Here is a 27,861-nt window from a genome sequence, read left to right as displayed (position 1 = left end):
TAAAGTAGTAAATACTAGGAGTTGAATTTGAAATCAATTCTATTTACTCATGGTGTTCTGCTACTTATGTTGCTCCTTCAACATGACAATATTTTATTTATTACCGAATTGAAGATAATAAACATTTTGCTTGAATATCAGGTGGCTGATATTGTTAAAATTAATATTTGGTTGAGGCTGATAGGATAAACTTAGAGAATACAAGAATAAATCTGAAATTTTATTTTAAAATATTGTACTAGAAATATTAGAATTTAAATTTCAAGAATAATTTCTCTTTACCATTAGTTGTTAGTATAGCAGATGTGCAGCACAACCTAAATAGATGTTTACTTGCAATTTTGAGGGTAGTGGAGAAGCCACGTATTGGGGGCAGGTAGTGGTTCTTTTCTTACCTTTATTTTTTTCCTCATGGTCTTTTTATTCTTTTATTTTGTCTGGATTGAAGATAATTTTCACATATGTTGATGTACATGACTGGATATTTTCCTTGTGAAATTTTGATGTGGTAGAAATGATGTATTGCTTTTCCTTCAACCTCAAAAGAATGTGAAGAATCTCCAAATAATACCTTCGTAAGAGACTGATTCATTGCTTCCACACAAATAACCTAAATTAAATTACATGCAATTCTTAAAGTTTATTTGATGTTGTTGGTATATCAAATAATTCTAAAAGATTTTCTCAAATATATAATCGTAAAATTCTTTAGCTTTGTGCTACTCAAAATGTGATCTCTTTGTAAATACTCAGAGGGAATAAGTACAGAAATCAAAAACATTTAGAAACAATTTGACAGTAATTTTGTATCTCTTGAATCTAATAAGAAACTGGGACCTAGATTTTTTAAACATTTCATTCATTGTATTTTTAAAAATTGACTTACAGATATGAAATAAAAGGTCCTTAGATCGTTTGAGAAGCATTGATCTAGTTAAATGCTGTCATTATTTGTATTAACTGTTCATTTATATTTCCTTGTTTAAGTATATGAATATCCTTAATTGGTTTTAGGTATAAAATTTGATAGATTTCACAGGAGTATGTTGAAACTTCTTGAAAATTTTTTTCTAAAATTTTGCTAAATTCATATGAAATTCCATTTTAGGGAATAAGTTTTGAGGAACCATGTTACAGAAAGCAGATAGTTTTTTAAAGTTGTGAGAGAGTTGTTCACGCAACTAGTATGTTTTAGTTATCGTCAAACATAGCCAGCCTGCAGTCAGAAAAGGCAGGAAAATTGAGGGAGAGGAAAAGACTAGTTGTTTCCTCAAACTCATAGGAAGAAGTAGAAACAAAATGCACATTTTGTTAAGAGGGTTTTATTTTAAAGTTTGTAAGATCACATTAAAATTTGTATTTAGTTTTTTTTGTTGTTAGATTTGTCTTAAATTTTGAGGTCATCTTGCAATTATAACAGTAAATCATAAACTGTCTTTGGTGATTTCTTAAAATACATGTAACATTGTTAACTTGCCTGATACTTTGTTATGAACATCTTTAATATGTATATAATTCGACATGTGTAATTCATGATTAAGATTTGTCCTTTTTCTCTTTCTAGGAAGATGATCCATATGATCTTGAAGACCTTTCTGCACAGAAATGAGGGAAATACAAAGAACCAAATATCGTTCTGAAATTCGGGATCTGTATTTTGAGATGATTTTATTTTCAGAATGAGAAGTATATCTGGTTATCTTTATGAATGTAGAGACATGACAAGAGAGTTATGATGGCAAAAAACAAAGAGCCTCGCCCCCCATCCTATACCATCAGTGTAGTTGGACTCTCTGGGACTGAAAAAGACAAAGGTAACTGTGGAGTTGGAAAGTCTTGTTTGTGCAATAGATATGTACGCTCAAAAGCAGATGAATATTATCCAGAGCATACTTCTGTGCTTAGCACCATTGACTTTGGAGGACGAGTAGTAAACAATGATCATTTTTTGTACTGGGGTGACATAACACAAAGTGGTGAAGATGGAGTAGAATGCAAAATTCATGTCATTGAACAAACTGAGTTCATTGATGACCAGACTTTCTTGCCTCATCGGAGTACGAATTTGCAACCATATATAAAACGTGCAGCTGCCTCTAAATTGCAGTCAGCAGAAAAACTGATGTACATTTGCACTGATCAACTAGGCTTGGAGCAAGACTTTGAACAGAAGCAAATGCCTGAAGGGAAGCTCAATGTAGATGGATTTTTATTGTGCATTGACGTAAGTCAGGGATGCAATAGGAAGTTTGATGATCAACTTAAATTTGTAAATAACCTTTTTGTCCAACTATCAAAATCAAAAAAACCTGTAATAATAGCAGCAACTAAATGTGATGAATGTGTGGATCATTATCTTAGAGAAGTTCAGGCATTTGCTTCAAACAAAAAGAACCTTCTTGTAGTGGAAACATCTGCACGATTTAATGTCAACATTGAGACATGTTTCACTGCACTGGTACAAATGCTGGATAAAACTCGTGGCAAGCCTAAAATTATTCCCTATCTGGATGCTTATAAAACGCAGAGACAACTTGTTGTCACAGCAACAGATAAGTTTGAAAAACTTGTGCAGACTGTGAGAGATTATCATGCAACTTGGAAAACTGTTAGTAACAAATTGAAAAATCATCCTGATTATGAGGAATACATCAACTTAGAGGGAACAAGAAAGGCCAGAAATACATTCTCAAAACATATAGAACAACTTAAACAGGAACATATAAGAAAAAGAAGAGAAGAATATATAAATACTTTACCAAGAGCTTTTAACACTCTTTTGCCAAACCTAGAAGAGATTGAACATTTGAATTGGTCAGAAGCTTTGAAGGTAATGGAAAAGAGAGCAGATTTTCAGTTATGTTTTGTGGTGCTAGAAAAAACACCTTGGGATGAAACTGACCATATAGACAAAATTAATGATAGACGGATCCCATTTGACCTCCTGAGCACTTTAGAAGCTGAAAAAGTCTATCAGAACCATGTACAACATCTAATATCAGAGAAGAGGAGAGTAGAAATGAAGGAAAAATTCAAGAAGACTTTGGAAAAAATTCAGTTTATTTCACCTGGGCAGCCATGGGAGGAAGTTATGTGCTTTGTTATGGAGGATGAAGCCTTCAAATATATCACTGAGGCTGATAGCAAAGAGGTGTATGGTAGGCATCAGCGAGAAATAGTTGAAAAAGCCAAAGAAGAGTTTCAGGAAATGCTTTTTGAACATTCTGAACTTTTTTATGATTTAGATCTTAATGCAACACCTAGTTCAGATAAAATGAGTGAAATTCATACAGTTTTGAGTGAAGAACCTAGATACAAAGCTTTACAGAAACTTGCACCTGATAGGGAGTCTCTTCTACTTAAGCATATAGGATTTGTTTATCATCCCACTAAAGAAACATGTCTTAGTGGCCAAAACTGTACAGACATTAAAGTAGAGCAGTTACTTGCCAGCAGTCTTTTGCAGTTGGATCATGGCCGCTTACGGTTGTATCATGATAGTACCAATATAGATAAAGTTAACCTTTTCATTTTAGGGAAGGATGGTCTTTCCCAAGAACTAGCAAATGAGATAAGGACACAATCCACTGATGATGAGTATGCCTTAGATGGAAAAATTTATGAACTTGATCTTCGGCCTGTTGATGCCAAGTCGCCTTACTTTTTGAGTCAGTTATGGACTGCTGCCTTTAAACCACATGGGTGCTTCTGTGTATTTAATTCCATTGAGTCACTGAATTTTATTGGGGAATTTATTGGAAAAATAAGAACGGAAGCTTCTCAGATCAGAAAAGATAAGTATATGGCTAACCTTCCATTTACATTAATTCTGGCTAATCAGAGAGATTCTATTAGTAAGAATCTACCAATTCTCAGGCACCAAGGGCAACAGTTGGCAAACAAGTTACAATGTCCTTTTGTAGATGTACCTGCTGGTACATATCCTCGTAAATTTAATGAAACCCAAATAAAGCAAGCTCTAAGAGGAGTATTAGAATCAGTTAAACATAATTTAGATGTGGTGAGCCCGGTTCCCACCAATAAGGATGTATCAGAAGCTGACTTGAGAATTGTCATGTGTGCCATGTGTGGTGATCCATTTAGTGTGGATCTTATTCTTTCACCCTTCCTTGATTCTCATTCTTGCAGTGCTGCTCAAGCTGGACAGAATAATTCCCTAATGCTTGATAAAATCATTGGTGAAAAAAGGAGGCGAATACAGATCACAATATTATCATACCATTCCTCAATTGGAGTAAGGAAAGATGAACTGGTTCATGGGTATATATTAGTTTATTCTGCCAAACGAAAAGCATCAATGGGAATGCTTCGAGCGTTTCTGTCAGAAGTTCAGGACACCATTCCTGTACAGCTGGTGGCAGTTACTGACAGCCAAGCAGACTTTTTTGAAAATGAAGCCATCAAAGAGTTAATGACTGAAGGAGAACACATTGCAACTGAGATCACTGCTAAATTTACAGCACTGTATTCTTTATCTCAGTATCATCGGCAAACTGAGGTGTTTACACTGTTTTTCAGTGATGTTCTAGAGAAAAAAAATATGATAGAAAATTCCTATTTATCTGATAATACAAGGGAATCAACCCATCAAAGTGAAGATGTTTTCCTGCCATCTCCCAGAGACTGTTTTCCCTATAACAACTACCCTGATTCAGATGATGATACAGAAGCACCACCTCCTTATAGTCCAATTGGGGATGATGTACAGTTGCTTCCAACGCCTAGTGACCGTTCCAGATATAGATTAGATTTGGAAGGAAATGAATATCCTATTCACAGCACACCAAACTGTCATGACCATGAACGCAACCATAAAGTGCCTCCACCTATTAAACCTAAACCAGTTGTACCTAAGACAAATGTGAAAAAGTTGGATCCAAACCTTTTAAAAACAATTGAAGCTGGTATTGGTAAAAATCCAAGAAAACAGACCTCCCGGGTGCCTTTGGCACATCCTGAAGATATGGATCCTTCAGATAACTATTCAGAACCCATTGACACAATTTTCAAACAGAAGGGCTATTCTGATGAGATATATGTTGTCCCAGATGATAGTCAGAATCGCATTATTAAAATTCGAAACTCATTTGTGAATAACACCCAAGGAGATGAGGAAAATGGATTTTCTGATAGAATCTCAAAAAGTCATGGGGAACGGAGACCTTCAAAATACAAATACAAATCTAAAACCCTATTTAGTAAAGCCAAGTCATACTACAGAAGAACGCATTCAGATGCAAGTGATGATGAAGCTTTCACCACTTCTAAAACAAAAAGAAAAGGAAGACATCGTGGAAGTGAAGAAGATCCACTTCTTTCTCCTGTTGAAACTTGGAAAGGTGGTATTGATAATCCTGCAATCACTTCAGACCAGGAGTTAGATGATAAGAAAATGAAGAAGAAAACCCACAAAGTAAAAGAAGATAAAAAGGTAAGTTTAATTTATGGTTCATAATGTTTCTAAAGATGTTTGCTTTTGACTTTTAAAAATCATTTTTTAAGAGAATGGATTTGACATCAGTGAGAACTTAGGCTGCCTGTGTCATTCAGTAAATATAATTGACAGCTCTTTTAAATTTTCTGAGTATTTTGTGAGGGCAGATTATTTTTTGTTACCTATTTTATTTACTTGAGCTTTATCTTATTTGGGGTGGAAGTTTGATTTCATATTCTTCAGCATAAAAGTTCTAGCTGAATATGTGTGTTCTCTCTGCAGAAACTCAGATATAAAGTGATTTTGTTCATTTTTTTTCTGTTTGTCTGTAAGCATCCCATTTGTCTGTTTTTCCCTTTTGATCTACCATTTTGCAATATTAATTTGATACATTGACATAGCTTGTTTTATTGTGCTTTGCTTTTTGCGCTTCTCAGGTACTGCATTTTTTTACAAATTGAAGGTTTCTAGCAACCCTGCAACAAGCAAGTCTTCATCAGCACCATTTTTCCAATAGCATTTGCTTACTTACTTGCTTCCATGTTACATTTTGGTAATTCTTGCAATATTCCAAACTCTTAGATTATTATATTTGTTACGGTGATCAGTGATCTTTGATGTTGCTGTTGCAAAAAGATTATAGCTCACTGTCGGCGGCTCAGATGATGGTTAACATTTTTTAGACTAGAAAACTATAGACAAAGATCTGGCAAGATTGATCAGATAAAAAGAGAAGGCATAAATCCTGAGAATGAAAAGGGGAATATAATTACAGATAGATCAGATTAATAAGATAGTAGAGAATACTATCAACAATTTTATGTCAACAAATTTGAAAGTTTAAACAAAGTTAAACTCCTTGACAAGAAAGCTTAGAATAATCCTGTAACTATTAAATAAATCATGAAGTATAGTTACATCTTGCCACAAAAATACCAGGCCCAGGTAATTTTACAGGAGACTTTTTAGGGAACAGATCATTCCAGTGTTCTACAAATCCAGGAAATAGAATAGGAGAATACATTCTTTAATTTATTATCTGGGGGCTTCCCTGGTGGCGCAGTGGTTGAGAGTCCGCCTGCCGATGCAGGGGACACGGGTTCGTGCCCCAGTCCGGGAAGATCCCACATGCCGCGGAGCGGCTGGGCCCGTGAGCAATGGCCACTGGGCCTGCGCGTCTGGAGCCTGTGCTCCGCAACGGGAGAGGCCACAACAGTGAGAGGCCCGCGTACTGCAAAAAAAAAAAAAAAAAAAAATTTATTATCTGAAGTTATCTATTCTTAATTCCAGAACCAGTCACGGGTAATATTAGAAAAGAAAATTATAGTCCCATTTTACTTATGAGTGCACATGCAAAAATTCTAAATAAAGTTCAGATCTACAGACCCTTAACTGCAATTTTGAAATCCAGTAACCTCTGAAAACCAAAAGTTTGTTTAGAACTTGGCAGCGTAATCTGATTTACCCTGTTCTTGGTGGGAAAACCTGACTTGAACTAATGTGTGAGGCTACATATAAGCATTGTCTTATTTAGGGTGAATATCCATATAGTTCACTGCAAGTGTATTAATGTATTTGAATACAGGTACTGACCCACAGTTTGTTGGGGTTGTTACCTAATACACGTTTTTTGTACTGTACAGTAGGGATGATGACTAAAATTTTCTGAATTCTAAAATATCTTACCCTAAGGGTTTTACATAGGGATTGTGAATGTATAATACCAAAAAAAAAAAAAAAAACCAACAATATATATAAAAAGCACTTGATAAAATTTAATTCATGAGAAAGCTACTAAATCATGAACAGATGAGAACTTACTTGAGAAAAGGTATCTATAAATATGCAAACAAGTGAAATCTACAATAAGCATCATCCTAATTAGGGAAATGGATTCCCTTTTCAACCAGGAACAAGACAGAATGTACACACCATCACCACTTCCAGTTGGTATTATACAGAGATCCTAGTTAAAGCAGTAAGATAAGAAAAAAAATTAAAAGGATGAGTATTGGAAAGGAAGAAACAAAATTGTCACTCTTGGCTGATGATATGATTGCCTATGTGAAAGCCAAAAGGGATCTACAGATAAATTATTAGTATTAATAAAAGAGCAAAACAGCTCCATATAAGATCAGTAATCGTCCGTTGCATATCTATACATCAGCAGTAAACAACTAGAAAAAATAATCAGAGGAGACACCGTTTTTAAAAGCATGGCAGATTATCAAGTGCCTGGGAGTAATTGTAACATCATGTGCAAACCTCCGTGTGGTGGTTTTTTTTTTCCGTGTGGAAAAGTATAAAATTTTATTGTAAGACATTAAAGAAGATCTAAGTAAATGGGGTCACTATTGCCTTCCTATCCATGAATATGGCTTATCATAAAGAAGTTATTGCTGTTCAGACTTATCTCTAGATTCAGTGTTGTTTCATTCAAAGTGTCAAAGATTTTTCAAGAAATTCTGCACTGATTCTAATACAAATATGGAAGAGTAAATAGTAAAACCAAATATTGAATAGCCAGGACACTTCTGAAGAAGAAAGGCAGAGGTAGAGTGGTGATGATATATGTGCTTATTCTATCAGATAACGTAAAACTTTAGTATTTAACATAATGTGTTATTGGCTCAGAGACAGGCACATTTACCAGTAAAACAGAACAGAGTGCTCCCAAATACACAGACCTCTGACTTGGAGCTGTCCTTCCAAGCCATGTGAGGCTGTTGAACACTTGAAATGTGGCTAATCTGAATTGGGATATACTGGTCTACAGGGTGAATAAAGGCTTCCCTGAGACTTGTCATTTTGTCAGATCTGATAGATGAATTGGACTTAAGTAGGGGAGTGGTTTGGTGGATGGAAGAATATTTAATGCTGAATGAATAGAATGTGCATATTCTTGAAGGAGGTCACTGTGGCTAGTCATTGATCTAAAGCCGTCATTGGCAAACTTTCTGTAAAGAGCAAGATAATAAATATTTGAGACTTTGAAGGTAATACCTCCTGTATTATAATCGCTCAGATCTGCTGTAAAAAAAAGCAGGCATGGACAACATGTAAGTGAATGAGTATGGCTTCTTTTTATTTATTTATTTTTGGCTGCATTGGGTCTTTGTTGCTGCTTGCGGGCTTTTCTCTAGTTGTGAGCGAGGGCTTCTCTTGTTGCGGAGCACGGGCTCTAGGCACACGGGCTCTAGAGTGCAGGCTCAGTGGTTGTGGCACAGAGGCTTAGTTGCTCCTCAGGATGTGGGATCTTCCCAGGCCAGGGCACGAACCCATGTCCCCTGCATCTGCAGGCGGATTCTTAGCCACTGCGCCACCAGGGAAGCCCAGTATGGCTATTTTTAAAAACAGGCAGCAGGGTGGATTGGTCCCCTAGGCCATAATTTGCTGATACCTGATCTATGGGAGAGAATAATACAAGGAGAGATTTGAGGCTAGGGACTAGATGCAGACCTTTTTAGCACTGTTAGGAATTTTTGTTATTTAGCCTAAGAGTAAATTGAAATTAACAGAGTTAGTGGATCTGAAATCACTGGGTTTCTGTATGGAGTATGGGTTGAGTGATACAGAAGACCAGTAGGCATTTACAGTAGTCTAAGCGAATCGTGATAAAAGCTTTGAATAGTTGGAGTGGGGAGGGAGAGTGGTTTCAATGGATAGAATGGGATGGATTTGAGAAATACTTAAAATATATAAGATTTGGTAATGTATTGCATATGTGGGGGAAGAGTAAAGACGATGAAAGAGATAGGAAAGATATCTCCTTGGTTTCTAGCTTGTGCAGCTTAATCAGTGATGATGCTGTTCCTGACGGAGAGCATTGGAAATTTGCCAGGTTTGGAGTGGAGGGATGGAAATGAAAACTTTTAGAGTTCAAGTGGAGATATCAAATAGGCAGTTAGATATATAGGTCCTCAGAGAAGAGGTCTGAGTTGGAGATATGCATTTAGGAGACAATGAAGTAGAGATGGCAGTAGATGAAATGACCTAGGGAGTGAATGCAGAGGAGTGCCTAACACAGCCTAGACCAATGTTGAATGGCCAAGGATCAGAGAGGATCCTTAAAGGTAGGGAGAGTAAAAATAGACCACTTACCCTTTCTTAGCTCATTCCCTCACCTGTAAATTAGGAATGATAATGTTTCGCTTGGAATTGTGGTAGAAATTGGAACTGTGTGTCTCAAGTGCCTGACATACAGCAGTGTTCAATAAATGCTATTATAGTGTGCTTCAGGCCTGAAATATCCCAGTATACTCTGTCTGTATTTCAGAATAGTCCTTTGACCCATTTGCTGGATTAGTCTCCTGACTCATTTTTAAATTAAATACTCCTGTGATTTCTGATCCTGAATTTATGTACTTCTTCTTCTTCTTCTTCTTTTTTTTTTTTCTAAGAGAAAGTTCATTCTCTTTACCTTCATTCTTTGATTCCAACATGGCAGCTATAGTCTAGGAATATTTTCTCAGGTTCCTTGACGTTGGAAAATTATAACTTTTGGGCATTAGTGGCATCTAAGGAAGGCTCAAAGATCTGTTTCTCTTAATGTGGGCTTTAGTTGTCATTCCTGCCAAGCAGAGAAGGCTTTATGCTTAATTATCTTTTGTTCTATACCCCAAAATGAGTTTAGTGTTAGTTGTGGGAACAAAACCTCTAAGATATTTCTTGATTTGCAAGGATTTTCTTAAGTCATAACCCGTTATAGACATAAATATTTCTATGTAAAGGAAATCTTGCAAAACAATACCTACTTTATAAGTTATTTTGATTTTCTAGTCTATTGCAGTGAAAAAAGGGGTGCTGGTTGTGACCTACTGAATTGACTTTAACTTAACAGGTGCTTGAAAAATAGTGCTTAAGAGAATGAACTGAATGAGAAAATTTGAGTTGTATTGATAAAATTGCCAGTTTTTAACATCCATTCAATGCGATATACTTGTGTTTAAACTAGTTTGTTTTTTCTTCAGTATCCATTTCAGTGCTGTCAGCTTGATTCAGATAGTAAATAGTAGAATACTTTGTGAATTTTGTGGTGCATTAGAATAAGCTGGTATTCTAATGATTTTTTTTGAGCTTTTCTTTAAAATTGTTTTCCTGTCTTATTTCCAGGTCATGAATCTTTTCATCCTCTTATTTATATTAGCAACTACCAACTCCTATTTTACTCTCAAATGTTCCATCCAGTCCTTATTATTTTCTCTGTTTTATTGGTCCCTTCTTATTGAACCCCTCTATCAAATAGTATCTTAGAAGATTCTGCTGCTTTAGCCATTATACTAGGGTTTGGAGCCTGTTTAGGGAAGAATACCAAAATAGGTATGTTTTCTTCAAAAAACTGAAGAGATATCTATATGTATATATTGAGTCGAAGATGTTAATTTAGTATTAGTAGATAGTGAACTGATACCAAGCTATTAATAGGGTAGATCCTTTAGAGTATAGTAAATCTTAAGTTTAGAATTATTTGACTTCTGACTTCTAGAACCTACAGTCTTTATTAAGTAAAATACCTTTTGAAAACACTGTCAACCAAACAGTGGTGACCAGAATTTTCTCTTGATTTATAGATTGTTCATTCCAGATATAAAAGTAATGAAGTATATGAAAGTATGTCTGTGGTGAACTGCTGTTTGTCTGTATCAAAATGTATAAGTTGTAGGGTAAGTTTGCTTTTTATTTTTAGTGTATATCACTTAACCTCTTGACAGTCACTTAACTGACTGTCAGTGTTCACATCTGAGGTTCTTGGAAGAGTTATAATTAAGGCTAAATAAAAATTGGATGGGGCTTCCCTGGTGGCGCAGTGGTTGAGAGTCCGCCTGCCTATGCAGGGGACACGGGTTTGTGCCCGGTCTGGGAAAATACCACATGCCGCGGAGCGGCTGGGCCCGTGAGCCATGGCCGCTGAGCCTGCACATCCTGAGCCTGTGCTCCGCAACGGGAGAGGCCACAACAGTGAGAGGCCTGCGTACCGCAAAAAAAAAAAAAAAAAAAAAAAAAAAAAAAAAAAATTGGATGATTAAAGAGCTTACTGTAGGAAGAGCAGTACTTACAGATCAGATACAGATAGAGTAGTTTGCACTTTGTTTAATGAGCTAAGTCATTTAACAAAGTCTTGAACTGCTCGACAGTTTCAGGTTTTCTATTTTTCACCTATTTTTTGGGGAGTACCTTGGTTAGATTTCTGGGCAGTTGATAATAGGGTGCCCATTATATATGTTATTACTTTGCAGACACTTCCTTAGGGGAGAGAGTGAGGGTCACTTTTATAAAGGAAGTATGATCAGAAGAATGAGAAAACTGCTTTCCCAGATTCCTCAGCCAGCATCTTTTCCAGCCTCATTGCCATGAGTTGGGTCTTATATCCATTCCTGACCAGTAAAGTCTGGCCAGAGTTGGAGAATTATGCTGTTGAATGTAGGCCTGAGCCTTTAGAGCTCTTGGCGAGGTTGGCTTCCCCCAAATTAGGGTAATTTCTAAGGGATGAAAACTGCAGTGTCTAATGCAGGCTAGATTTATATGTTGTTTATAGTTGATCTCCATGGCCTAGCATAGTATGTTGTACTATGATCAGTTGAAGTCAGTAGGAGTATATAGGTTTGTTTTTGTAGTGGTAATGAAAGAACCATTTATGGGTTTTTAAAAATAATTACATTTATTTTGACTCAAGGAAACTGTTGTTTTATTCAACAAGCATCTTACTGAATGCCTTCTATGCCTGAACACTGTCCAAAGCTAAGGATACAGGGATGACTTGGTCATGGGCTCTGCTCTCAGGCATTCAGTCTAGTACATTTGATTTTGGTGAAAATTAAACATATTTTATATTTTCATCAAGGTTAGTAAAACTTCTGGTTCTTTCATATCTCTCATTTCATTTGGAAAGCATTTACTTAGGAGTCTTAGTAACGATTTTTATTGCTTTCATATTGGCTAAATATGTTCTACATCTGACTGATTAGTTCTAAGGTGTTTCTGAAATTTCTCATAAAGTTAAAATTGGTTTCTTTAGTAGCATTTCTGGTGCTGGCGACATCAATTTATGGTATGATGTAAGTGTGGATATATAATGTGAATATTTCTGCCTACATTTCACTATTTGCTGTTTCTTTGAATTTGTTCTGTGCTGTTGGGTTGACCATGATCTGTTACTCTTCAAATTCAGAATGAAATGTAACGAGATGGTTAGTTTTTAAAGTATATTTTGACTGATGTGTTCTAATAAGACTCAGTTTAAATGATTGTGTCAGTGGTATGCTTGTTTTCACTAATTTAAAAGCAAACGTAAATGTCTTCAGTGTGGCTTTCTATTCAAACTTTGTGTTTTTACTTAGTTTTCATAACAGCATGTTGAATGTTTAGCAAAAACTGGCATAGCACAAATTATTGAAATTACTCTTCTGCAGCACATTCATTATATTAATTGTTAGACTATATTTAGTTAATATATCAAGGAGGTACTTTACCTCTATAACATAGAATACTGCGTTCTTACTATAATTTTATATCAATGGGCAATTGTTACTATTCCAAGACTTATAAGTGAGTTTATAGGGTTGTCAATTTTATGTGCTCCAAAAATTTATATACTACAAATCATCCCACTCAAACCTAGAAGAGTTATTTCCACAGTAGGTATAGTTTTATGATTTTCAGCTCTGTAATGTGTTCTTGTCATCTCAGCTGATGTGTTGAAAGAGTCCTCAACAGGGCTTAATCTATGACTGTGTTAAGAGAAACCTCAGCGGAAGGAGGACTGCTTTTTAAAAGTAGTAATATCTGATGTTTACAGTTCTTACAACAGGATATAAGGGTGTGACAAAAGTGATCTTGAGTTAGTATCTAACTTTGTCCATATAAAGGTACACCTTGCATATGTTTGTGTATGTGTGTGTAGTTGTTTTGAGCTTTTTGGAAATTGTTCTTAGCCTTTGAAAATCTGAGGAAAGGTTTGGATATTTTAACTGGAAAAATGCACGTTCACAAAATTTTAGTGGCATTTTAAGGGTGTCATATATACTTTCTAAAGTATATATGGACTCTAGAACCTCTGTTGATATAAGAGAAGAGAAGAACACACTTGAATTTGTCTCATTCTTTACTGATGCTCTGATTTGCAATCTTCAGAGTGACAGAAAGAACCTAACAGATGACATGGGAAGCAAAGGGAGAAATAATGGTTTTAAGAATGAAATGCTGGGTATAATATAAAACTTATTTTGATTTGAATACACTTGAAAAAATATTTTTAGGGAAGTTGGGAAGAAATCACTCATCATTAACTTGAATAGCTAGATGTTTTGCTAGGACCCTCTCCAGGTGACTCCAGGTCTAATTTTTTGTTAGTAAAGTTGTTAATGGCATTAATAAAATGCCTGCCAGGTAGATAATATATGTTGAAATGCTTTATAGGAAGGTGTCATCTTAGAGATGAATCAGTGCAAGAACCAGTTTGTCTGATACATGTATACAAGAACCCAGACCACATTTATTTGCCCTCAGTTATTTTCTCTTCCCTCTTTTCACCTAGTGTTAGGTTAAAGGGTCTGAAAGAGCATTCACAACATCCAGCACCTAACAGCTTTTAGAGAATTAAAAAAAAAAAAAAAAGGATTAAGTAGACCTTCATGGAGTACTGGCACTAAAGACTTCTTTTTTATGTTGATGTGTTATGCTATGGTGTAATACTTATTCTTCCCACATAAAGTAATCACTTTCTAGTAGTTTTATTGCTTTGTAGTTTAATAAGTTTTGTTTTTCTTACTACATTGTAAGCTTTTTGAAGGCAGTTATGATTATCATTCATCTTTGTGTACCGTACAGTAGTGATTCTCTGTCTTGAATTATGTATTGACTTTTTTTTTTTTTAAGTTAAAGTCTCAGACTTCCCAGGGCTATATCTGTAGCCATCTCCCAAACTTGAGTTCTTAGTCCTTGATTTTATTAGCCTAGCGCAATGGTTCTCAACCAGGGTCAGTTTTGACCTGCAGGGAGCATCTGGCAATACCTGGAGACATTTTTGGCTGTCACAACTCAGGTGGGGAATTGCCACTGGTATCTGTTAGATTGAGGCCAAGGATGCTGCTAAACACCCTGCAATTCAAAATGTCAATAATACTGAAGTTGAGAAACCCTGTGTAGCCAAATGTGGTCTTTAATGAAATTCCTGTGAGATTCTAGAAGTCAGTCATACAAGGCTTGTTTGTACTTGCTCATTAGGAAAGGCAGGTTTTTCCTCACAGGTCATAGATATTTCTTCCCTATCCTCACCATGATTGGGTAAGGATGCATTTTCAGGAAGGAGGTACTGTGGGTCAAAGCCACATGCTCTTGCTATTTAACTTGTCTGATCTTTATTCTGCTGCGAAACATGTTGTTTCCATTGTCACAGTCTTAGTTGAGGTTATCATAACTTCTTACTTGGATTATTGCAATGACCTTTTTTTTAAAAAAATCTTTTTAATTTGAGGTAATTGTAGATGGACATACCATTGTAAGAAATGATGCAGAGAGATTCCATGCACCCTTTGCCCAGTTTCCCGCAAAGGTAACATCTTGCAAAACTAGTAAAATATCACAAACAGGGTATTGACATTAATGTGACCTGCAGATACTTTAGTCCCCCAGGTTTGCTTGTACTTGTGACTGTGTGCACGCATGCGTGTGTGTGTGTGTGTGTGTGTGTGTGTACTCTATGCAGATTTTCACACGTGTAGCTTTGTGTATCATATCCTGCACAATACCTAGCATGATGTTATTATGCACATGGTAAATGCTCAGTTCTTACACACTGTTGAAAGTACATTACCTTATATCCAAATGAATTCACATAGAGTTGGCTATTTAATCCTTCTTGTAGTTTTATGATAAGAATCATTATTTTGTATGAATCCTGATTTTATTAGGTTCAGATGCTTAAGCTTAGATACATCTATATAATGACTCCCGTAGTAAAAAAAAAAATTAGGTATAATGAAACTGTTTGCATAACTGGTAAATAAACTAACAGTATTTTGTATGTTTATTAACAGAAATCTTATATGGTAAAGGCTTTCTCTGGTTCTTGTTTATAATTTTGTTTGCTGCTGTTAGTGTTGACTGAGCACCCACCATGTGCCAAGTTATAGGTACTAAAAAGGAAAAGTGGACAGTTTCTAGAGTATTTTGGAAGTCATACCAACAGAGCTTCTTATGCATTCGCTGTGGAGAGTAAGGGAAAATCAAGGCTGATTCATAAATTTATGGTTTAAGCAACTGGGTAGATTTAGATTTACTGAGATAGTGAAGAAGGTTAAGGGTGAAAGGTTTCAGACCAGAGAGACTCAAGACATCTGTTTTGTGCTTTTTATATTATGTTTAAAATATCTATGTTGACATCCCAGTGGAAGTATAAAAGTTAGATTATGAATCTGGTATTCAGAGGAAGACTTATCAGGTTATAAAAGGATTGAAAGTTATGAGTTTAGATAAATTCACGTAAGGACAGAGAATAGCTAGAGAAGAAGGGAGGGGCTCAGAAGTGAGTTTGGGTAGACCAGGAAGACTTGTTGGCAGGTGAAACCAATCCCACTACTGGGCATATACCCTGAGAAAACCATAATTCAAAAAGAATCATGTACCACAACGTTTATTGCAGCTCTATTTACAATAGCCAGGACATGGGAGCAACCTAAGTATCCATCGACACATGAATGGATAAAGAAGATGTGGCACATATATACGATGGAATATTACTCAGCCATAAAAAGAAACGAAATTGGGTTATTTGTAGTGAGGTGGATGGACTGGAAACTCATACAGAGTGAAGTAAGCCAGAAAGAGAAAAACAAATACTGTATGCTAACACACATATATGGAATCTTTAAAAAAAACAAACCAAAAAAAGGGTTATGAAGAACCTAGGGGCAGGACGACAGGAATAAAGATGCAGACATAGAGAATGGACTTGAGGACACGGGGAGGGGGAAGGGTAAGCTGGGATGAAGTGAGAGAGTGGCATGGACTTATATATACTACCAGATGTAAAATAGTGGGAAGCAGCTGCATAGCACAGGGAGATCAGCTCTGTGCTTTGTGACCATCTAGAGGGGTGGGATAGGGAGGATGGGAGGGAGACACAAGAGGGAGGAGATACGGATACGGGGATATATATGTATAGCTGATTCACTTTGTTACAAAGCAGAAACTAACATACCATTGTAAAGCAATTATGCTCCAATGAAGATGTTAAAAAAAAAAGAAAGAAAGAAAGAAAAATGAATCCCTGGTGAGAAAAAGGAAAAACTGGTAAAGAGTAGTGACATGGGAGCCAAGAGAGCAAGTGTTTAAGGAGGAAGTGATCAAGAAAGAATGCTGCTGAGAGCTCAAGAGGAATGAAAAGTTTCTTTTTGATTTGATAGTGTGGAAGTATCTGATCTTGACAAGCAGTTTAGTGGAATGGGAGAGAAAGCCAGATGGAAGCAGGGTGAAGAATGAATGGGATGTGAAAAGTAGAGATAGATGTAGATGACACCTTCAAGAAGTGTTTCTATGAAAGGGAGCAAGATTTGGGTCAGTAGCTAGAGTTCAATAATGGGATCAAAAAAGGGTTTTGTTTTCATGTTTGTTTTTAAAAATGAGAGATATTATATTTGTATATTCATAAGAATGACCCAGGAGAGGGACAGGTTGATGCTATGAAAGAAGAGGCGAGGGGATATTGGCTTGTATGAACAGGGGATACTACAGTCATAGGAAGGAAAACATGAATCAGGGTAGAGATACATAGGTGGGTTGGTTGTAGGTATAAATGAAGAAAAGGGAATTCCTATTTGTCTTTTCCAATGAAATGTGAGTTGAGGACATTAGGAAGAGAGAGGGTAGGTAGTGCTTGTAGTTACATGAGTTTCTTTAATTGTACAACTTCTCAGAATTTTTTAGCATGCTGTGATATGTTGAGAATCTCTTGAGTGTGGGACAGAATATATAGGGCGGGACCAGAGAAAACTCAAATTGGAAGCCATTGGGGAGAAATTTGATTTCCTATTTCTTTCCATTTTGAAAAGAGGATTAAAGTTCATATATCATAGACATAAATTTTTAAATTAATCTGTTTTTGGCTGTGTTGGGTCTTCGTTGCTGCGTGCAGGCTTTCTCTAGTTGTGGCAAGCTGGGACTACTCTTCGTTGTGGTGCGTGGGCTTCTCATTGTGGTGGCTTCTCTTGTTGTGGAGCATGGGCTCTAAGCACACGAGCTTCAGTAGCTATGGCACACAGTCTCAGTAGTTGTAGCTTGCGGGCTCCAGAGCGCAGGCTCAGTAGTTGTGGTGCATGGGCTTAGTTGCTCCACGGCATGTGGGATCTTCCTGGACCAGGGTTCAAACCCATGTCCCCTGCATTGGCAGGTGGATTCTTAACCACTGTGCCACCAGGGAAGTCCCGCATAGACACAATTTTTTAAATCTTGATTTTTTTCTGGTTACACAAGTGATCTTTATCTTTTCAAAAAGTACTTCCTTTACAAAAGGAAATGTACAATTTACAGTGAAAATTCTGTATAACCTCCCCCCAGTCTTTTCTTTCTCTTTCCTTCTATACCCAGCTCTAAATTTAAGGGTATCGTTGTCAATAGTTTGGTATTCGTTTTTAAATTTTTGCTATAATATCAACATAAATGATTTATTTTGATGGAATGGAATTATACTATTTATCCTGTTCTTAAACTGTAACATATATCAGTATATGTAAATCTGTTAAAATCAGCCTTCTTAATTCATCTTTATTATCATTAATTTTGGTGTACTAGATCTTGACAAGGACTAAAGGAGATCATTTAAAATTTCTTATTCTGTTTCCATAGAGGTACATATTTCTGCTATACTTTGTTTCTGCTACTTGGTGGATTGAATTCTAGGTAATTGTAAGTGAGTCTCTTTTGTGTAGTTCAAAGCTTTTTGCTTAGAAGACAGCTGCAATGTTAACCTTGCTCTTGTAAAAACAAAAAAAATCATTATTTTCTCATCATTTTGTTTTCAGTTTTTAGCAGTCTGTTTAAATGGCATGTGGTTAGTTAGTCACGTTTAGTTTTTTGTGTTTTTTTAAATGAATTTATTTATTTGTTTGTTTGTTTTTGGCTGCATTGGATTTTCAATGCTGCGCGAGGGCTTTCTCTAGTTGTGGCAAGCGGGGGCTCCTCTTTGTTGCGGTGCACGAGCTTCTCATTGCGGCGGCTTCTCTTGTTGCGGAGCACAGGCTCTAGGCGCATGGGCTTCAGTAGTTGTGGCACACGGGCTTACTTGGTCTGTGGCATTTGGGACCTTCCCGGACCAGGGTTCGAACCCGTGTCCCCTGCATTGGCAGGCAGATTCTTAACGACTGTGCCACCAGGGAGGTTCTCCTGTTTAGTTTTGTACCAAGTCTGAGAGTCTTTTATAGCTGATCTGATCTTAATCCATTTACATTTATTTTTTAATTTGCTTTTTTCTTGTTATCTATTTTCTTCATCAGCAAAAAGAGAGAGAGAAATAAAGGAACTAATAGTTATTCTTTTTCAGATTCTTTTCCCTTGTAGATTATTACCAAACATTGAGTATAGTTCCCTGTGCTATAAAGTAGGTCCTTGTTGGTTATCTATTTTATATACAGTAGTGTGTATATGTTGATCCCAAGCTCCTAATTTATCCCTCCATGCCCTGTCTCCGCCCGATGATGTTTCATTATGTGTTTAGGATTTCTAGGGCAGTTCGAGAGTGCTATAATTTAAATATTAACTATTACATATTTGAGAACTTAAAAAAAGCTGTAGTTGCTTGTTACACACATTTGGATGACATACTGGCTAAATAAAGAATCTTTGACAAATCTTTTTCCCATGAACATTCACATAGAAGAGTCTTCTGACTTCCCAAGTTTTCGTGAGAACTTTGAGGCTAGCCTGATATTTTCCCTCCTTTGTTGGTCATTGGTTTCTTCTGCCTAGATGCTTTTAAGATTTTTGAAGCTTACTGAGTTCAGCAGCATATGTCTGTAACTTGATGGTTTACTCCTATTTGTGGTGATCATTCAATCTACAAATTAAATTCATTATTTCAGAAGAGACCTCGACTATCTTTGCACTTTTCTCTTTCTCACAAGCAGAATTCCAGAGCATTGGAGTATGTTAATGAACAAAGCAGATAAAAATCCGTGCCCTTGTGTGGAGCTTAAATTGTAGCAAGCGTACACCAAAATAATAATGATGATGATGATATATGAGAAAATTTATATAGTGTTGTGGGTAGGAAAAGCAGTGTAAGAGGGATTAGAAGTACTGGGCAGTAGTTAGAGGAAGACAGGCCATAGATCACAATTTTTAATAGTCCATGTAGGCCTTATTGAGAAGGTAAAGGGAACAGCCAATGCAAAAGTCCTAAGTTAGGAGCATGTGTCACATGCTAAAAAAGCAAGTAAGCTGTGTAACTTACTTGCACAAGGAAGTAAGGAAAGGGAGTAAAATGATGGAGAAAGTAGAGGAAAATGAGGTCAGAATATATAGAAGCCGAGTTCAAAGCACGCTAGATTATATATGGCTTTGAAGGCTGTTATTTGTGGGTCACTGTCATTCTGGGTGCTTTATTGAGAACGGTATGTAGAGAATGGTGGTAGAAGCTGGGAGGATTGATTGAGCAGTCAACGCAGTAATCTACATATGTGAAATGGTGATAGCTGTATGGACCAGGGAATTAGCAGTGAAGATGGTTAAGATCTCATAGATTTGGAAGTAAGGCATGAGAAAATAAGAGGGATCAAAAGTGACTCCAAGATTTTAGCCTGGCAGCTGAAAGGATGGAATTACCAGCAACTGAGATGTAGAAGGCTGAAGGTGGAGCTCATTTTAAGGAAATCATCAGGAGTTCAGTTTTGCATGTTAAGAAAGAAATATCTCTTATACATTCAAGTGAAGAGTCAGGTAGAAGGTTTCAAATGAGTCTGGAGTTCAGGAGAAAGAGCTGAGCTCTTGGGTTAGCAGCATATGGATGACATTACCAAGAGGGTGATTATAGATATTGAGAAAAAAAGGCAGGGACTGAGGCCTGGGGTATTCACAGTATTACAAGGTTGCCGAGGAGGGCCAAGCTAAGGAGACTAATAAGGGGAGAACAAGTGAGATAATAGAGACTAATAAGGGGAGAACAAGTGAGATAATAGAGGTCGTCTCCTAAAGAGAGTGACTGCTGAAAAGTTAAGTAAGATGAGAGCTGAGAACTCACTATTGCAAAACAGTCATTCGTGAACTTAGTAAGAGCAGATTTAGTGGAGTGATGAGAGTGATAAACTAATATAAGTACATATAAGAGGGAATGGAAGGAGAGGAATTGGAGACAGCTAGTATAGATGATTTATATAGAGTTTGTTCTACAAAAGGGAGTAGAATTCTGGAGCAGTAGCTAGCAGAGAGAAGAAGATTAAGACTTCTTTTAAAAATGGGAGCAAAAGTATTTTTTGGCGTGTGTCAAAGAAATGATGCAGTAGAAAAGAGAACTCTGATGATCTTTTCCACTTTTTTCTGATCTTTTCAATCATATTGGTTCTTTTACTAAAGAGGTATTCATTTCTTTAATGGGTTTTTTTCTTCACTTTCTTTACATTTTGCCTCTGGTTGTCTCATTTCTTCTTTAATCTTTTATTTCAAGAATCCCATAATAATTTAAGAGAATAGAGAAGTCCAAAATTTCTTGTTTCCTGGATTTATTCTTTGAAAGCGTCCTCAACTGTTTTTTGCTACTTAAGTTTTCTGCAGTTTGTTGGTTACATATGAAGCAATTGAGGTATTGTTTTTTTCAGTGTTATTGATTGTATCGACAGTATTTATTGAATATTTGAGGATGTTGCTTAGATGCTCTCTTTTGTTGTGTTGCTGATATTGCTGAAGTGGAAGAGCAGATTCTGTAAAGAGCTATTTATATGCCTTTTCCTGGTCCTGTTTACTTATACTAATGATAGTTTTTAATATCCACTGGACACTTAACTGATAACATTGTTTATATTATTTGTGAAATACAGTGTTTATTTTACTGGATATGCTTTTGCAGACATGAGATTTGCCTAAGTGGCCAGGAAGAAAAGACCATGGGTATTTGCATTTAAGCAGAAACTAAGATTTGTATGAATGTAGTAATGAATCAAAAGTTGGATTATCATAAATCAGATCCTGTTTTCCTGCTGGCATAATTATTTATTGGGACCTGCCATTTCTGACTATTGGCTCATCAAAAGCTATAGATATAAATGACCAAATAACCATATGCCTCATCTTTTTCTTGCATTTCAGAGAACCTTGATGGGATTTTATAGCAGTTGTAATCATCTAGCCTTAGTTTAATTTATGAAATAGATTTTAAATTATATAAGTTAATTTGAATTGGTATAAATTTGTAGCTATAGATTAGCAACTCTTAAGTAAGGGTTGTATGTTAGAATAATGTAGAGTTTTTCAAAATTCACATTTCTAAAGAACTCCCTGAAGTGATTCTTATGCTTAAGAACTATCACTTGTAGAAAAAAAGTTATATATGTTTTTATTCATCATAAAAGCTAATATAGGAATGTCTAATTCAAAACTATTTTCCTACATAGAGTTTTCTTTTGCACCACTGTAAATTAGTAGAAAAATTGGTAAAGTCACATAAGCTTTTTATGCTTTTTTTCCCCATATATGTGAACTATAACTTGACTGTCAGGGCAGTTGTATGTTAGTAAATTATCCCTTTATACTTTGCCAGAAATTCCATGCTATAAGCCACTTAGCATTTCATTGCCTCAGATTACTGGTGTAATCTGATCTTGGAGTAACTGCAGAATTAAATAACTGGCCCTTGTAACTTTATGGACTTTGAGGGATGGATATTCCCTGAGCATAAGCCAGAGAAATCTACCCCCAATTTTAGTGAAATATTCAGAGTTTAGTTTGGTTCCTAAAGGGTAATATAAAAAGAGAATTTCTTAAGAGTTGATTGGAACAGTTAGGACTAGCTAGCTTACTTTTCTTACAACTTTGTTTTTTAGGTGTCATTGCAGATTAAGATCTTTTATTCCTGTTGCTCTTGCCATAGGTTAGGCATTTGCTGTTTTCATTAATTTGCTTAAGTGTAATCTTTTTCACCACTGTATTATCTCTCTAAACAAAAACATCCATCTTTGGCTCAGTTTTCACTTTTGTAATCAAATGGTGCAGCTAATAGTTTGCAGGCTGGAAAGCACCTTAGTGCTCCTGAGAAAGAAGAGGACCCAGTCGCTATATCCCTACCTCAGCTTTGAAATTACAATCTCTTCATTTCTACTTTCTTGCACATTGTTCTGTTTTGGTGGTGGTGGTAGTGGAAGGATTGTTTAAGGAGTAAGGAAGGATCCACACTACTTGACTTGGTGGGCTAGGTCTTGAGCCATACCAAGTATTCCAATGCTTTGTTGGTAACATTTCAGACAACTAGTTATATTGTATGTAATCTGTACCTACCAGAGTTTATGTAATCTGTATCATCAGAGTGATAATAGTATATGAAGACTTAGAAGTTGGATTTCATGAGATCTGGAAGTTTGCTAGGTAGAGCAGCCTGAAATTGAAATGAAGAAAGGACTTGATTGATTATGCAGGGTATCAGTTGCATAACTTGGAACTTGGAAGAACACATTGAAAGATCAATCCATCCAAAGGAGAGACTCCTCTGGAAATTAAAATGAGGACTGTTGCTTTAAGCATTGAAAGCTCTGCCTGTGTTCCCTCCCCTGCCCCACACACACTTTTCTGATTAGAAATGGTATGTTTTTATGTGATTTGTAAGTCAGTAACAATACTTACGACAAATATAAATACACCCTACTTAAGGAAGACTGACTCAGAATCTCCTTAAGGGTTGAATTCCAGGCAGTATCTCCTTAGGTTTTTGAAATGTTCGCTCCCTGGTTAAGAACCCATTTTCTCCCAATGCAATATTGAGATTAAACTTTGAAAATTCTTATGTAATTTTGTTTATTATTGTGAAAATGTTTTGTCCATTACTTATAAAAATTATCTTTTTGGGGGTGCTTAATAAAACATTTTTAATAGACTAAATTAACATCTCCTTTCCCACTAGGATGTTATTTTCTTTTATAAAAATTATCTTAATATTTAAGAAATAGAGTCAATAGATAGGAAGAAAATGGGGTAATGATGGGGTTAAAACTCATGGAGTTGCATAGCTTCATTGTATAATCAATAATTAAAGCTATGTTATATTCTTACTAGTATAGCTATGCACAAAAATCTCACTTGGAACTTCCCCAAAGACCAAATAACAAATGCACCAATCAACAGACCACACTGAAACTGTGAATTGAGCATTGCTTACTCCTAGTTTCTCCTTTTCACGTGGCATTGAAAAATGATCTTTTCTAATTTCCTTACCTATCCAGTTTTCTAGTATTTTACAAAGGGAAAAGTTTCTTCTATTCAGTCATTTTTTTGTCTGTTCACTTTTGTCTCTTTCTTTTGGTCACGTTGCTGCTTCTAGCAGAATTTTTTAAATGAACCCAGTATTAATGGACGTTTAGGTTGGATATGGCTTTTAAATATATCTTTTGATACAAAATGTTTATTTACATTGCTTAATACTAATGTTTTTCTGAAGGAAATTAATTTTAATAGTTTTAACTTGAATATGTTTTCTTATAGCAAAAAAAGAAAACTAAGAACTTCAATCCACCAACACGTAGAAATTGGGAAAGTAATTACTTTGGGATGCCCCTCCAGGATCTGGTTACAGCTGAGAAGCCCATACCACTATTTGTTGAAAAATGTGTGGAATTTATTGAAGATACAGGTAGGATAGAAGTATCATTGCAAGAGGTTTGATATAAAATTTCACTTTTGCTACACCAATAGTTTGTCAAATGTTCCTGATTCAAGCTAAAATTTGAAAGAGGTGTATCGTTCTCATTAGGATTGATTATCTTGAGTATTAATTCTAGATGTAACCATCTGATATTTGAAAGCAGTTTTGTTGTTAGCCAGTCATGCTTTTGTTGGACTTCTCTTTATTAAATGGCTAAGTCAAATACTAAAATGTTAAACTTACCTTTTTCTGGAATTTAGAATAACTCAGTTATTAAATTATGCTACTGTTTAATCATAGTTATGATTTAAATCAGTAATTTGAATGTTTGCAACATTTTAAGTCTAATACTATTTTTTAACTCATTTTACACGTGAATTTTTCTTTTAAAAATTCATAGCAATATTTGTGAATGTGCAAGAGGTAGCTTGTGATGTTACTATTTATTCAGCAGCGCTAGCTTAATATGGTTTGTATGGTTTGAGTTGTATTTGTAAGGAGTGTGTAGATATCCTCACTGTTTTAAAAACAAGCCTGCTGTTATGTTTACTTTGATGAAACTATTCAGAAAGTAGTCAGAGTTGGGTTATAAAGGCAGAACATTATGTTTATGTGCATTTAAAATGAATACAAGTTAACCATGAAGCTTCAGTGATTTGAATAGACTCCAAAATGTAATGGTTTGAAAACGTGAGCTAATTTCATTTTAGCTTTATTTATTCTTAATGACCTCTTTTGATAAACAAGTATTGTTTAAAGAATAAACAAGCTAGGATGCCCATGTCCTATCTAAAAAATCAAGCTATTTTTACTTAGGTGTATGTACGCCATACCATTTAATCTTGACTGTCAGCTATGTTCTATACGTACATATTAGGTTGTCCGGTGAGAAGTGCTAACTTTCAGTTTTAATAACGATTGGAATATGGGGCAATACCTGTTATCCACTGGTATTAGAGTTGAAATAGCCTATCTTCTCCCTTAAGTTAATAAATTTTAATTTATAGAGCCTGTATTTGTATATGCCTTTAATCATTTGTTTTTTCCTTCAACAGAAGTATTAGGCAAATTTCTTTATGTATTTCTGTCCATCTTTAGCATAGTAGAAATGCAGAGGTTCTTATAATATTAGCTATCTGCTTTGAGGTAAAAGAAATCTCATTTTCTCTAGTAATATAATTAGGCCTTGTGGATATGACTGAGCAATTCAAAAAGACTTTTCTTTAGTGATTAGAAAATAATAAATTAATAATGGATTGCATTTTGTACATTTATTTTTATAATTAAAAAGTCCCACTTCTTGAATATTTTCATGGTAGTCGAGTGATTTGGCTTGAGGAAAATAAATTCCAAGTGTAAGATAAAATGAAAATTCTAGTTCAATTCTTAGCAACATTTGAATTAGTTCAGTCAACTGGCAGGTAATTTATATATTTAAGTGCTTTGTTAGAAGTATACTTAGGTACCATAAAACCATAAGAATACTTATATAAAGATTAAAGCTAGTTCTTTTGTTGATGTAGTAGTATGTATTATTTTGTTACTGATTAATGCTAATCCATTTTAGCAGAAATTCTCAGTTGTTTAAGAATTGAATATCAGATTCTCATTATGGACTGGAGCAGCCATCTCCATATTTAAGGTTTAACTTGTAATGTAAATATAATCAACACCCTTGTTTAGAGGACTAACCTTCTTTTAAACAACCCTGAAGAAAATATGGTGGAAGTTTTTAAAATCAGCTTTACTGTCATAACTTACATGCAATAAAATTTGCCAATTTTAATTATACAGTATGAGTTTTAATAACTCTGTAGTCATATAAGCACCACTGCAATCAAGAGTTAGAACATTTTTATCACCTCAGAAAGCATCTAGTCTTTTGTCAGGTATGATGTTAGCTCTCAGTTTTTTGTAGATATTCTTTATCAGGTTGAAAAGTATCCTTCTATTTTTTTAAAGAAAGCACTGGCTCTTTTATTTTATTTATTTTTTAAGATTTTTATTTATTTTTTTTCAGTCTGTCGGGTCTTAGTTGCGGCACGTGGGGTCTTCGTTGAGGCACGCGGGATCTTTCTCGTTGCGGTGCTCGGGCTCTTCGTTGTGGTGCTTGGGCTTCTCTCTAGTTGTGGCGTGTAGGTTTTCTCTTCTCTAGTTGTGGCCTGCGGGTTCCAGAGCGCCAGGACTCTTCAGTTTGCAGCACGCTGGCTCTAGTTGAGGCACATGAGCTCAGTAGTTGTGGCATGTGGGCTTTAGTTGCCCTGCAACATCTGGGATCTTAGTTCCCTGACCGGGGATTGAACCCACGTTCCCTGCATTGGAAGGTGGATTCTTTACCATTGGACCACCAGGAAAGTCCCAATCCTTCTATTCTTAGTTTGCTGCATTTTTATCCAAAATGGATGTTGATTTTGTCATGTGGCTTTTCTGCTTCTGTTGATATGATCCTAGAGTTCTTATTAAAGTCTGTTTATGTGGTGAATTATATTAATTGATTTTATTTTTGAGGGTTTTTTTTTTTTTTTTTTTTTGCTGTGGGATCTTCATTGGGTCTTTGTTGCTGTGCAACGGGCTTCTCTTATTGTGGAGCACAGGCTCTAGGCACTCAGGCTTCAGTAGTTGTGACTCATGGGCTCTAGAGCGCAGGCTCAGTAGTTGTGGTGCATGGGCTTAGTTGATCCGCGGCATGTGGGATATTCCTGGGCCAGGGCATGAACCCGTGTCCCCTGTATTGGCAGGTAGAATCTTAAGCACTGTGCCACCAGGGAAACCCCATTAATTGATTTTTAAATGTTGATTTTTAAACTAACCTTGCGTTCCTGGGTTAGTCATACACCATTTGGTCATAATGTTTTATCGCTGGATCCAGTTTGCTAAAATGTTAAGGGTTTCTGTATTCTGAGAAATATTGGTCTATAGTTTTCTTTTCTTGCAGTGTCTTTGTCTGGTTTTGCTATCAGGGTAAACCTGGCATCATAGACTGAGTCTATTTTCTGGAAAAGTTTGTATAGAATGGTAATATTTTTAAATTAAATTTCTGTAGAATTCACCCAGGAAACTATTTGGACCTGGAATCTTGTTTGTGAGGAGGCTTTTAACTATACGTTAAATTCCTTTAATAGATACAGGGCTGTACAGATTTTCAGTTTCTTCAGTAAGCATTGATTGTGTCTTTCAAGGAGTTTGTCCATTTCATTCAAGTTGGCAGAGGTGGTTTATAAAATTCCTTATCATACTTTTAATGTCTGTAGCATCTGTCTTCTCTTTTGTTTTTGGCATTACTGATTTCTTTTTTTTGTCCTCTTGAGAGAGGTTTATCAATTTTCTTGATCTTTCAAAGAACCAACTTTTGGTTTTATTGATTTTCCTCTCTTGTCCATTTCTAAATTCACTGAATTATACTTTTTTTTCTGTTTTCCTTCTTTCTGCTTTCATTTTGTTTCTTTATAGTTTCTTAAAATGGAAGCTAGATAATGATTTTGACCAGTCTTCTACTATAATGTTAAATGTTTTAAAATTTCCTGTAAACATTATTTTAGCTGTGTGCCACTGATCTTGATATGTTGTTTCCATT

At 35.7% G+C, this 27,861-nt stretch overlaps 1 protein-coding gene across 1 annotated transcript in view; it reads left to right on the top strand.

Moving 5' to 3' along the window:
• Window positions 1-1,732: 1,732 nt before the first annotated feature.
• Window positions 1,733-27,861, top strand: part of ARHGAP5 (Rho GTPase activating protein 5) — a 58,485-nt gene continuing 32,356 nt past the window's right edge. The window contains exons 1-2 of the mRNA XM_065872191.1: window positions 1,733-5,452; window positions 24,128-24,275. Coding sequence (XP_065728263.1) covers window positions 1,733-5,452; window positions 24,128-24,275 — 3,868 coding nt within the window. The remainder of the gene's footprint in view (window positions 5,453-24,127; window positions 24,276-27,861) is intronic.

Source organism: Phocoena phocoena, chromosome 2 (assembly GCF_963924675.1).
Source record: "Phocoena phocoena chromosome 2, mPhoPho1.1, whole genome shotgun sequence".
NCBI lineage: Eukaryota > Metazoa > Chordata > Mammalia > Artiodactyla > Phocoenidae > Phocoena > Phocoena phocoena.
The sequence above is the reverse complement of the archived record's forward strand: the minus strand, read 5'-3'. Positions and strand labels throughout refer to the sequence as shown.